General features: G+C 37.5%; 2 protein-coding genes across 2 annotated transcripts; one reads left to right on the forward strand and one right to left on the reverse strand.

The window, feature by feature from the left end:
• Positions 1-759: 759 nt before the first annotated feature.
• LOC17891947 (presequence protease 1, chloroplastic/mitochondrial) lies at positions 760-7634 on the reverse strand. The gene is made up of 19 exons (XM_006296819.2): positions 7239-7634; positions 6721-6895; positions 6151-6325; positions 5898-6030; positions 5713-5783; positions 5354-5437; positions 5156-5246; positions 4529-5049; positions 4287-4451; positions 3994-4212; positions 3775-3902; positions 3180-3369; positions 2506-2589; positions 2313-2410; positions 1850-2114; positions 1588-1750; positions 1320-1500; positions 1154-1225; positions 760-1060 (listed from the first exon to the last, which is right to left on the reverse strand). The coding sequence occupies exons 1-19, from the start codon at positions 7522-7524 to the stop codon at positions 919-921; spliced, it is 3243 nt and encodes a 1080-aa protein (XP_006296881.1). The 5' UTR covers positions 7525-7634; the 3' UTR covers positions 760-918.
• Positions 7635-8362: 728 nt separating this feature from the next.
• LOC17893870 (plastid division protein CDP1, chloroplastic) lies at positions 8363-13364 on the forward strand. The gene is made up of 12 exons (XM_006296932.2): positions 8363-8842; positions 9181-9294; positions 9426-9563; positions 9760-9864; positions 9958-10080; positions 10281-10649; positions 10752-10847; positions 10992-11108; positions 11509-11574; positions 11659-12411; positions 12708-12898; positions 12985-13364. Exons 1-12 carry the CDS (start codon positions 8534-8536, stop codon positions 13067-13069), a joined length of 2466 nt encoding a protein of 821 aa, XP_006296994.1. The 5' UTR covers positions 8363-8533; the 3' UTR covers positions 13070-13364.
• Positions 13365-13377: the final 13 nt, after the last annotated feature.

Below are 13377 nucleotides of genomic sequence, written 5' to 3' on the forward strand. Positions count from 1 at the left end.
ATATTGATTTGTTACCATTACATTATTTACATTGTACTTGTTGTACCTTTTGGTCCTTTTCTTATTATGGATATCTTCCTTATAAAAAATTAATAGTCAAAGTAAATTAAATTAAATAACACATGTATACAATTATGAAACTACTAACACCACTTTTAATTTTTCTGAATGACATCGATATCTCACCCCTCAAACATCAATATGAAATTTAAGTAGCATGCGTGGTAAAACACAATTGAAGACTTACCTCTAATGCTGAATCGATCTGGATCTTAAGAAGTAAGAGTTGATATGCCAAGGACCTTGTGGTTCTCATATAGGGTTACAAATCCGAAAACAATCTACTTCTATATACATCTTTTCATTCTTTAGTAGTAAGACCATGTCCAATGCAAGATTGTTAACTTATTTTGCATATGAAAAGTTTGCAGACAAGTTAGTTTTCCATTACTTTTTCTTCATCCTAGTATATACTACCATAAACATGATTATCATATACCAATTCGTTACTACATACCAATTTTGTGTGCGATGAAAATGTAAACTTGATGATGTATATACAAATCTATAAGAGAAATTTAAAATTTTGTTTTTTGGGCAAAAAAGAAATAAATCTATAATAGAAGAAAGCCGTATCTGTTGATTTTTTTTTATTGAAGCATTTGTCGTAATGCAATAAGTCATAATTACGAAAACATTAATAAATTTTGAATTAATAAGATTTCTCATAGAGGCAATTTGGATAGGGAAGACAACGAGTAAAAAATACTGACGGTAAAAATGCTTCATTTAATTTACTGTGAAAGTTCATAATGTTGGACATTTGATATTAGCTTTGAGATCAAGGCATTTGACTCCTTTAGAGACACATAAGGGATTCTCAATCGCAAGTATTATTGTAAACGTTGTCCGATCCATTTAGAGAGCTTTCTTCACCTCGAAAAAGTTAGATCGTGCATTGTTGGCTGCATCAATGTCTTCTGCGGATGCCACAGCCACCGCGACACCGTTATCTCTAACTGCATCGATTGCCTCTGCGAAATTCTTGAAGTCTTTCAAACTGTGGAAGCAACAAGGAGATTAAAAGTCAGTAAACACCATAAATTAGAATGCAAAGGAACACTTATCGATAGAATGTCGCTAGTAAACCAACCTTGTTGTCAATATCTCCTCACGCTTTCTTTGTCGTTCTTCGTCAGTTACCCCAAGTAAATGCCTCAACAAACTGGTTGAAAGAGATTTGACAATATTGATTCAGGATTCGCTTATGTACGTTTTAAACGGTCAGACAAAATGAATTAAATGAAAAAATCATTTACCTGCTATAACCTTTAGCATCAGGTAATTGGTATGAATCAACATCACCGATGGTTCCGATAATAGCTTTAGTGAGTGTTTCTTGATCCACGTCAAGGCCACGTAAGAAATCTCCGGTTCCATCATATATATCAAGTGTCTTTAACAAGTTTGGATCCCGGTACGATAAGTAAGAAAATACCCCTGAAACAAAAGAGAGCAGGTTAAGATTGGAAGATATTTAAGACAACAAATCTTTTAACATTCAAGGAAGTAAGAAGCAGTTATAACCTGAATGCGAATCAAAATCACAAAAACCTCCATATGCACCACCACTTACACGAACACGGTCCCATAACCATGTATTGCTAATATGCTTTGATATAACATATGCACTGCCGTCAAGCTCATACCCGGTGCTGTATATGTTACCTGCTTTTCCAACATAATTAACCTGCAAAGAGAGTAAGAATGTGAGTTTACTATATCGAAAACCCAAAACCCAAAACCCAACCAGATTCTAATATTTTGTATAAACCACCTTTTTTCTTACCTGGGTTGGTATTACAATAGCTTCATTTCTCAGAGGAAGTCGACCATCCCAAGTGACAAGCCCACCAGATGGGTTCTCAGGGAGTAAATCTAGAAATTTCGCAACAGATTTTTCGACGTTGGTGAGAGACTTCCCATCAGCAGTCATATTGACTATGCAACCATTCCTGGCAAGGAGAGATCTTCTGATCTCCTCAAGTGAGGATGAAATCCCTTCCCAATCTTCATCCACTTTCTTTTCAAGGGTATGTAAATATTCAAGATAACTACAAAAAAGAGATGCTTACTTTGTTAGGTTCCTCTAGTCTCAAAATAATAATAGACAATAACTCTAGAATGTGAATAAAATTCATTCTCAATAGCGATTCACAAGAGAGTAGGCAATAAAAAAGGGGTAAAAATTTGCCCCAAAAAAAAGAAGAAGGTAAATTTAAAAGTCAAATAAAGAAATATCAAGCTCCAACCTGAGACCACCCATCTGTTCAGACATCCATCCAGCAATGTTCAACATTGCATCCATCCTCGCTGCAGCAATTCCATGACCACTTCCCCTCAAGCGGTTCTGAATCGAATGCAAAAGTGATTTTTATATTACTACTTTCAAGTTCGACTTATCATGCAAAAGGCAGAATGACAAAAATCTACTACAGCGCATACCTCCATCCGTGCTCTGCTTTGAGAGACAAATTGTTTAAACCGCTGCTGATCTGTAAATTGAACCTCTTGCAATAAGCAATTCATCTGCAGCAAGATAAAAGCAACAAAATAAAAGACAACCAATAAGTTCAACAGAAACAAAATAGTATATGGGACTGTAGAAATGTTTAGTTGGACCATGATTCCAAATTTTGCAAGGTTACATTATATATCTTAACAGATAAAACCAGTTTTCCAGTCAGAGTTGCTATGTAAGGCAATTCAGCACTCATAGGAAAGACAGAAAATATCAATTTATTAGAGAAAAAAGCGACACAGGCAAAATATGAGAGAGGCAGCACTTTTGTATCTAGTAAAAAAGGAAAAATAAAATAAAGATCTACACATTAACAGCTGCACTACGTCTCTTGAAGACCCAAGAAAACAGTATTCATCAGGTAGACATATCTACACATCCCATAACTTAACATACATTGAACATGGAGGCAAGGAAGTTGGTAAAACACATTTAGCAAACTATCTACAGGATGCAACAGACATTAACACTATATATCTTGGAGGCCCAAGAATACATAATCTATCAGGTAGTCAGCTCTACACATCCCATAACACAATACACACAAATCTAGAGAAATGCAATAATCTAAAGCAAGGAATATCAAATGACAAAGTACCAGGTTAAAAAGGTCTTCTGCACGTCCAGCCATGGATTTTCCACGTACGATAATTTTGCTGCATGGTTCATCCTTACCCCTAACTGATGATGTAAGGGGATAAACTGATATCCCTCCCGTTTTCCTTCCAATCAACTGATTAAGTTGCACAAAAGTCAAATCTTTTGTGCCCATCTCCAGTAATGATTGACTGTCAAAAAACAATTTGTATCAGAGTTAAAATTTTAATTTAATATCAAACAAAACATTCGTTACTACAGCTGCCAAAGTAATCACTACTTTCTTTTTTTTAGGCAAAAGTAATTACTACTTTCTAAAATAGGAAAATTTCCTATGCTTTTGAAAATCAAGCACCATGAATTACCCTGAGAAGAACACCAGAAATAATCAGATTTGTTTTAAGTGAACAAAAACTATCGAAATATAGCATGCAAGTTTCTGGCACAGAATAGAAGTCCAATCAAATGAATTACATAACTCACAAGGAAGCTATGACGAATAGTTAGCATCTAGCAAAATTCTTCATTTAGGATTTCCACCACACACATTTCTGAAAAAACTTGGCAAAAATTTCAAAAGAAAGCCTAAATCATACCAGAAAAGTGGTACTAGCGGAAGAAGCTCATGTTTCAGCGAACCCATATCAAATACTACTTCAGCGTAGATTATATCATTTGTGAAAAGGTCATGTCGCAAAACCTTCACACCATTGATATTTCCAACCTATTGTTTATAACTTACATATCAGTAAAATTCGCAAGCTTGGGAATTGTAAGGAAATACAACAAGAGCAAAGGCTAGCAAAAGTGATTACCTCAGTGGGAACATAAGTAGGTTCTTTTGGAATGTCACCTAAGTTCAAACTTGGGACACATCTCAGTGCTTCAGGAGGGTCAGGGGTTTCTTGTTTCAATTTCAGCTCCTCTGTAGCACGCGCTAGCTCTGCAAGATCTTCTTCTGTCATACTCGCTTTAACCTTTTCCAAGATATTTTTCTCTTCCACTTCCTCTTGAGTAGCTTTTTCGGGATCAGGCTGACAAAACTAATTTTTAGCACAAAATCTAAGAAACAGTAAATTGCAATGAAAAACTTGTAAAAGAAGCATACCTGCATCTCTATGGTAACACGATGCGAGTTGTTTAAAATAAACTGCTCTATCAGTGGGGAAAAGACAGCCTTCGATCCCTCCTTAGCTATTCTGGTTTTCAAGGCCTTCAATGGTTCTGTATACTTTAATGGCTCAAAAGGATCCATATCGTATATCCATTTTGCCTAAAACAGCCAATAATAAAATAAGGACTGATCCCTAAATAGACAGAAACGTAAACATAAAATGCATATAAACTTACAATAGATTGGAGCATAAGTGATAAACCACGAGGGAAAGATCCTGTGTTGTTTTCCCTCAGAGAAAACTCAATTGTATTCATGGATGCCTCCACAGCATCATTATCAAACCCTTCTTCTGCCAACTTTTTCAGAGTAGCCATGATTAACTCTTCAACCTTTTGAACATTATCTTCGGACACACCTTTCATACCAATACTGAACTGGGGTTGCAAGAGTTCGTCTGACATCCCACTACTGACAAGAGCTTCTCCTAAACCGCTCTCCAATAAGATTTTTCTTAGTGGTGAAGCAGGAGTCCCCAGCATAAGATGATCCAAGAACCCAAGTGCAAGTTGAGTTTGCAAGTCCAAGGGATTCTCAGACAATAGCCAGTTAACGCACAACATGTGCTTCTTTTTCAGGTCACCATCTCGGCCAGCAGGATATTTCTCAACCAGTCTGATAGGCTGAGAGAATAACTTTTGAGGTCTAATCTTCGAACTATCGCGAGATGGACTTGCTTCAAACATGTCCAAGTACTCTGCACATATAGGAGATAAGATGTACTTCAATATCGACATAGACAACAAACTCAAAATAATAAAAGGATTGTTTTTAATAAGACAAAAGGAGATATCACTCCTTACCACTCAAAACACGGAGGCGATGAACAGGATCATCATCTCCATAGAACCAGATTCTGGCATTGCTTGGGTGATAATACTGACGGTGGAACTCCTGATATTTTCCCATAACAAAATATATATATACTATGCATCAGAGGATACACATTCCATCACGCTCCTATAGCAGTATACTAGAATAATAATTTGACTTTAACAAACCTTAAATTCCTCGAATGTCAGCTTAGGGATATCCTTTGGATCACCTCCACTGTCAACACCATATGTATTTTCTGGGGATAAGGCCTAATAAAAGTGAAAACAGTAGTAAGTCATTTCATCAGAACCACTATACGGAGACGTTATGATATCAGATTATCTAACACTGTTTTTGGTATTAAGTGTCCACGCCGCATGTTCAAGAAAGATAGGTTTATAATTCAACTGGCTACATCTTTTAGTTGATTAATAAGGTCAAAACCAACATTTTTGTAAATTTCAGTTTCAGAATCTCTGGCAGTTCAAATCTAATAGAAATGCACAATACAAATATGGTATTGTAAAGAAAACCCAAAACTTGCCTGTTGAGCAATTCGCCCCAAAATGTTATCAGGTTGTGAATAGACACCTTTCATCTCATTAAAAACAACACCTGAAATCAAGATCACCGATGAGATAGGATGAGTGAGTATATATGAAGTAGCAAATAAACAAAAAGATAATATCAATACTAAGATACTATTAAGTAGAGGAAAGTAAATAAAACCTTTGTAAGATATGTCTTCTGAGGGATCATTAAGCTCATAGTGCCAGCCCTCTTGCTGAAAAGTGTGCACGTCATCCACACACTTGGGGAAGAAGACAGCATCCAAATATACATCGACAAGATTGTAAAAATCCTACATATGTAGCGATGTAATGTGATCAGAAAACACTTAATATAAATAAAAATATTAGAAAGAAAGAGGTTATCCCCTCCAGGACAACAAATGGAGGACTTTCTATATGGCTCATTTTACCTTTGTATTTGTGGACGCAACTGGGTAGCAGGTTCTATCAGGATATGTGAATGCATTTAGAAAAGTATGCAAACTTCCCTTGAGTAGTTCAACAAATGGCTCTTTGAGCGGGTACTTTCTTGACCCACATAGAACACTATGTTCCAGTATGTGCGGAATGCCAGTGGAATCCTTCCTGCAATAAAAACAAAACTGTGATTTATAAATCACGTCCAGTAAAAGTTTTGAAATCCTTAACTTAAGATTCCTTTGAAAAGGAGGTTGCCTTGTGGGGCCAATATCAACTGAATGTACAGTCTCGCTCATATCATCTCTGTTACAAGGCGTTGAGCAATCAATCTAACAAGTTATTGCCCACCAAAGCTTAGACGACTTTACAAGTACCAAAAACGTAGAGAAAACGAAATGACTTGCCCAAACAATTTATAGGACTAATCCAAAAATGACGACCATTGGTAATTTGTAATAAACTTGACCAATTCGATTAGTTAAATTTCAGGTACCAATTTAAATTGACTACCTAATAAACACTCAAGTCACCTTTATAAAAAGACAATGAGCTAAACTTACGGAGGAGTCCTGAAGACAACGCCAAACACCTTGTTCTCATCCTCATTTGACACAGACATCACCTCACAACCTGTTTTCTTGTGTTTGAAGAGAATCGCCTTTGATTTACACTCAGAGATGAATTCTTCCGACACTTTTTCGAATCCAAGCTTCTCAGCCTCATCTCGACCTACATCTGAATCCCAAGAAACAAAAAAAGGAAATCATACATTAGCTGAGATACCACATGGGCTCCCACTTTATTGAAGAGTAGACACAAAGCATGAGAAAAAAAGGCTCCACGCCTATCTAAAATTCAAAATTTATCTTAAAGCTAATTTCACCAAGGCACAAATCACAGAAGACATATCCGAATGTTCTTTAAGTAAAGGGGTTAAGTGTGAAATTTGTAATACAAAATCAGTACCTAAACAAGTCCATCAAAGAGATATAATTTGAAATCTACACTAAGAGAACAAATCATTCAACAATCAAACTTCAAACAGGAGAATAAAAAAGCATATCCGAAAAATCCCAACCAGGATAAAGTGGTGCGGGTTGTGTGGCGACGGCGCGAACAGAGAGACGAGAGAACTGCCCATTGACACTTCGAACAGCGGTGGATGGAACCCTCAAACCTCTTCGGAGGAATAAACGTCTTCCGGCGACTGAAGGAGAGGAAATCCGGCGAAGACTGCGACTGGGGGCACGAAGAGTGGCCGTGGAGGATGTGAGAGACATGTAAGAGCGAGGGAACTGACGAAAGAAGCGGAAGAATAGAGAGGCCGAGCTGCGCGAAGCTAAACAAGAGACTGTCCGGAGCATAGCTACCGGAAAAGAAAATTCCCCGGCGAAGACTGCTAGAGGCAATAAGGATTATGCAATAAGAAGTAAAATAAAAAAACCAAACGGCAAAGAAGAGTCAAGAGGTTTTATCTTTGTGTGTTTTTTTTTTTTTTTGCTTGTAGAGGAAAAAATATGTAAATAAAAATAAAAATGATCCTTCATTTCTTGTAGAACACACAAAATTATTGTAAAACAATATTCTCTATTTCATTAAAATGGCATTTTTTATTTTCCTGAATCCTCTGGTTAGGTTTAGTACTTAAATTTCTCTTTTTAAAGTCTTGACAAAAAAAAAGAGGTGCTGATTTGCAAGCAAGGAAACGTGGTTCTCATATAGCCAAATGTGTGTTTGAGTGTTGCTACTTGCTACTTTGCTATCATCCAAATTATATAATGACCAGAAAAATATCTTAAATTTTTCCTCCTTTTGTTGATTTTTTTTTTCTCAAAAAAAAAATGATCAGTGTACGAATAACATTTTTTTTTTTTTTTTTGTCATCACAGTGTACGAGTAACATTGGACATGTTTTTTTGGGTATTTAATTCAGGTAAATAAATAATATTGATTGAATTTAAACAAAATTCATAATTTTTAATCCAACTCACACAAAATATTTTTACTCAAGAAAACCAGTTTGTTAAAGGCCCAAGGTTAGGTCTGACAGAGTGTGAAAGGCCCAAAGTGGATCATTTTTCTCTATTAGATCACTAGAACTAGAAGCTTCTCTATTATCCACGTGACGTGTCACGTGACCACGACTCTACACGTTCTGTGTTGGCAGAGCCTCTCTTCCGGTCAGCGGGTTACCTTATCGTCAGACGACGCAACATTCAGAAATAGGCAAAATCGCTGTTAAAGGCTCTTCTTCAAAGACCAAATTCCCGAAATTTTCTCCTCTGAGGAATCCAGTAAACACCATATACTGTATGCCATGATTCTAGCTTCACTCTACTTCTTCTAGGGTTCGTCTTCTGGAGCTGTTGAGCAATGCCACTGGCTTACACATTTCCGGTTCTCCCTTCTTCTTGTCTGCTTTGCGGAATCTCTAATCGCGGCACCAGCTTCGTCGTAGATCGCCCGGAGCTTCAGATCTCAGGTTGCCTCGTCGTGCGTTCTGATTCCGGTGAATTCGTTGCTTCTGGTTTATCTTTGCGGCAGTTCCAGCGGGAAGGGCGGAGGAGGTTGAACGCTGCGGGTGGTGGTGGTGGTGTCCATGTCGTGGACAATGCGCCGTCTCGTACTTCTTCCCTCGCTGCCTCTACCTCCACAATCGAAATCCCGGTTACCTGTTACCAGGTATTATGCTCTCAGTGGCTTAGTCAGAATCCCTGTGTGTGTATACGATCTCTTGCGATTTGGTACTTTACTTCTCGCTGAAATGCAAGTGGAACTTGTATTTTTTTATTTTCCTTCTAAATTTGGTTGTGATAGATACGTTTTTTGGGAATTAAGTCTCTCGTGTGTGAAACAGTTGGATGTTTTGATTTGGCGAGTTTCAGAATACGTAGCAATTTTATATTGTATAATAGTTCATCTCTGCAATAAGAGTGTCTCAAAAAGAAACGTAGCGTTTTTGTTTGATAAAAAATATTTCAGGATCATATATTTTACTGTTAATGGTATTGAATTTGCAGCTTATTGGAGTTTCTGATCAAGCTGAGAAAGACGAGGTTGTGAAGTCGGTTCTAAATTTGAAAAAAGCTGATGCTGAAGAGGGTTATACAATGGAAGCTGCTATAGCTCGCCAGGTTAAGACCTATACAGACCTTTATCCTGTTTCCAAGTGCTCCATAGAATCTGACCAATTTAGCACTAGACTTGGAAAGGGAATGTGGCTTCACTTTCTTGATGCGTTGTTATTAATGATTCTAATTTGCAGGATCTTCTCATGGATGTTAGGGATAAACTCCTTTTTGAACCAGAATATGCTGGTAACCTAAAAGAAAAGATTGCTCCTAGATCTCCTCTCAGAATTCCGTGGGCATGGTTACCTGGTGCTCTATGCCTTCTTCAAGAGGTACTACTACTGAGCTGTAACTGGATTTTGTCCCTGCGAATGTTTGTCTTCTAAATGCAATTTTGTCTTTTCTCTTACGAAACTTAAGGGGAAATTTGATTTATCTTAATTTTTTGGTATTAGCTTTCTTTTAATCTTAAGATAAAAGGATATTTAGATAGCAGATAAAGCGTTGATGTGAGCTACTATGTTTCAGGTTGGACAAGAAAAACTTGTGCTGGATATTGGCCGGGCTGCTCTCAGGAACCTTGATTCGAAGCCATATATTCATGATATATTCTTATCTATGGCACTTGCTGAGGTAAAATCAAATGACCTAGTAATGGGAACTACTGACCAGCTTTCACTAATCTCTGCTTCTTGTTTCTCTAATATGTTTTTTTTTTCCATGAAGTGTGCAATTGCCAAGGCTGCTTTCGAGGCTAACAAGGTCTCTCTAGGATTTGAAGCTCTTGCTCGTGCCCAATGTTTTCTGAAGAGTAAAGTTACCCTTGGGAAACTTGCATTGTTAACTCAGGTAATAGATTCTATTGTCTTGCATCAGTACATATAAAGCTTCTTTGTGTTTACCTTTTGTTCTGTTCCCGCTTGAATGTGATTATGTGAAAAGTGCAAGATCATGCCATACTGTAAATCAAATTATGTTAGGTTCATATTTTCCAATGGCATAATTTATCAGCATATTGGGTTTTAAGAGATTTAAATTGAAATTCTCAGATTGAGGAGTCACTGGAGGAGCTTGCACCACCATGCACATTGGATCTACTGGGCCTGCCTCGCACGCCAGAAAATGCAGAGAGGAGACGAGGTGCAATTTCAGCACTACGCGAACTGCTCAGACAGGGCTTAAGTGTTGAAGCTTCATGTCAAATCCAAGACTGGCCATGCTTTTTGAGTCAGGCAATTAGCAGGTTATTGGCTACAGAGATTGTTGATCTTCTTCCATGGGATGACTTAGCCATAACACGGAAAAATAAAAAATCACTTGAATCCCACAATCAAAGAGTGGTAATTGATTTTAGCTGCTTCTACATGGTGTTGCTTGCTCATATCGCTGTTGGATTTTCAGGCAAGCAAAATGATACGGTATATCTCGTTTTCTTTCTTTTTGTTAAATTTAAACCAAGGGGTACATGTCGTTTCTATTCTATCTGCTTTTAGGGCATAACATTCAGTATGCTTGTGTAGATTAATAAAGCAAAAATTATATGCGAATGTCTCATAACATCAGAAGGTGTTGATCTGAAATTTGAGGAAGCTTTTTGCTCATTTCTTTTAAAACAGGTATTTTTCCTCTTGCTTTCTTTATTCTTTTTCCCTTTTAACAATGCTATTGCTTCTTATTTACTTCAAGTTCATTTGCTTCGAAAGATCCATGCGTTGTTCATTTAGTTAAGTGCTACTGGACCTACATGTTGGATAGCACAGGGTTCCGAGGCAGAAGCCCTTGAAAAACTTAAGCAGCTGGAATCAAATTCAGATTCTGCCGTCCGTAATTCAATCCTGGGGAAGGAGTCGAGAAGTGCTTCTGCTACTCCATCATTGGTAATCCTTATGACTTATGCCAAAAATTTGTGTCCATTTGTTGCTAGGACTAGAGAAAACATCATTCTTCTACGTGTGGTTCGCCCTGCTATGATTGATGTAAATGACATTATCAACTTTACTGGAATATGAGTGAGGTTGAGCTGTGGTATAGGCACTAATTGAAAAAAAGGAAACCAATAGTTGAGTGGATGTTAGTCAAAGTCATAGAATATGCTTTTACAGCATTGTGTATGCCCGCCGCTGACCTCATTTTTTGGTTGGTTGTGCATTCGCTTAATCTTCAATATTTGTTTGAGTAATGCATTATGCAAGTATGTTCATCTCTTCTCCAGCGCTGATTTGTTTTCAATAAGATTGGCATTGACCTTTATACATACTACCTAATAAAATTGACCAGGAAGCTTGGCTAACGGAGTCTGTGCTTGCTAACTTTCCAGACACAAGGGGTTGTTCTCCATCTTTGGTAAGAGTCAGATTCACTGGAACATTCTGTGTAGCAGTTTTCTAATTAAGCAGAAAGATAATTTATATATACAACTTTCTGCAGGCCAATTTTTTTCGGGCTGAAAAGAAATATCCAGAGAACAAGAAAATAGGATCACCTTTGATCATTAATCACAAGACGAACCAAAGACCACTTTCCAATACGCAGTTTGTGAATTCGTCACAACATCTTTATACAGCTGTCGAGCAGTTGACTCCATCAGAATTGCAGAGCCCAGTTATATCAGCAACAAATATTGATGAAAGCGGTGCCAGTATGCCATCAGTCCAACTTAAGAGGAACCTTGGTGTAAAACAAAATAAAATATGGGATGATTGGCTCACTCAAAGTAGTCTGATCGGAAGGGTATCTGTTGCTGCTTTATTGGGTTGCACTGTGTTCTTCTCTCTAAAACTAATAGGCATTAGGCCTGGTAGACTACAGAGTCCGCCTATATGGGTTTCTGCAAGGCCGCATTCAGAATCAGATTCTATCCTGTCTAAAACAGCGTCTGGGAGTTTCAGAAGAAACCTTGGTTCTGTGAATAGAAATGGTATCGTAGGCAACATCAAAGTGCTCTTCAACATGTTAAAGATGAATCATGGTGAACATTCAGATGCCTTGTATCTGAAAAGCTCTGGTCTATCAGCTACATCATTGTCTCATTCCGCATCAGAAGTGCATAAGAGACCTATGGTTACAGAAGACGCCGAAGAGCTTGTGAGACAGTGGGAAAATATTAAGGCTGAAGCTCTTGGACCAACGCACCAAGTTTATAGCCTATCCGAAGTCCTTGATGGATCTATGCTTGTCCAGGTTACTATTTTGGTACATCTACTCTATTTTTTTAAGTAGAATCAATAGTTCAAACCCTGGTTAGGTATCCCATTTCAGAAACATTAGGTTGCATTTTGAACCCTGGTTTAGCTTTAAGAGTGCTTAATATAGACCAGAGATCAAATCTTGATTTAGGTGAAAAAGATATCCCTTGGCCTCTAGGTAAAATTTGAGTTGCACAAGATCAGATTCTACATTGTTGTATCCATGCAAGTGACAAACGTTTATTTAGGGTTTGCTGATTTTGTTTTCTGGGGGTAACATGTAACTTGCAGTGGCAAACGTTGGCAGAAACAGCAAAAGCTAAATCTTGTTATTGGAGATTCGTTTTGCTGCATCTAGAGATTTTGAGAGCACACATTTTCGAAGATGGTATCGCCGGTGAGACTGCAGAAATCGAGGCCCTTCTGGAGGAAGCAGCAGAATTAGTTGATGAATCGCAGCCCCAAAACGCAAAATATTACAGGTAAAGACATTTTGCCTTGGGTTTACTTTTGGACTGATGAGCTCTTATCGTCTTCACTGATGCCGAGTCTTGTATATTTCCTGTAGCACTTACAAGATCCGCTATACGCTGAAGAAGCAAGAAGATGGATCATGGAAATTCTGCGAAAGTGATATTCAAATACAGAAATGACAATACCCCTCCCCAAAAAAGCTCATTATCTAACTATAAGTTGTAGCCTCAACTGGGATCATTTTAACCTTTGTTCTGGTTTAGTTGACAGTATAGGAAAGTCGTAGGTTTGTTTCTTTATTCCTTAGCAACCCAAAGCCCAAAGGATTTGTCTTCGTAGGTTCATTTGATTTGAATGTGTTTGTGGATAGACAGACACTTTTTCAGTTTTCTAATGTAAAAAGCGTTACCGCTCAAATCATATGTTTTCTTTAAAAATATTTTTTAAAATTATTAATCTGAAAGTAATTGTTAATTATGGAGGGGGA

The sequence above is a fragment of the Capsella rubella genome, unplaced genomic scaffold, assembly GCF_000375325.1.
Source record: "Capsella rubella cultivar Monte Gargano unplaced genomic scaffold, Caprub1_0 scaffold_3, whole genome shotgun sequence".
Taxonomy (NCBI): Eukaryota; Viridiplantae; Streptophyta; class Magnoliopsida; order Brassicales; family Brassicaceae; genus Capsella; species Capsella rubella.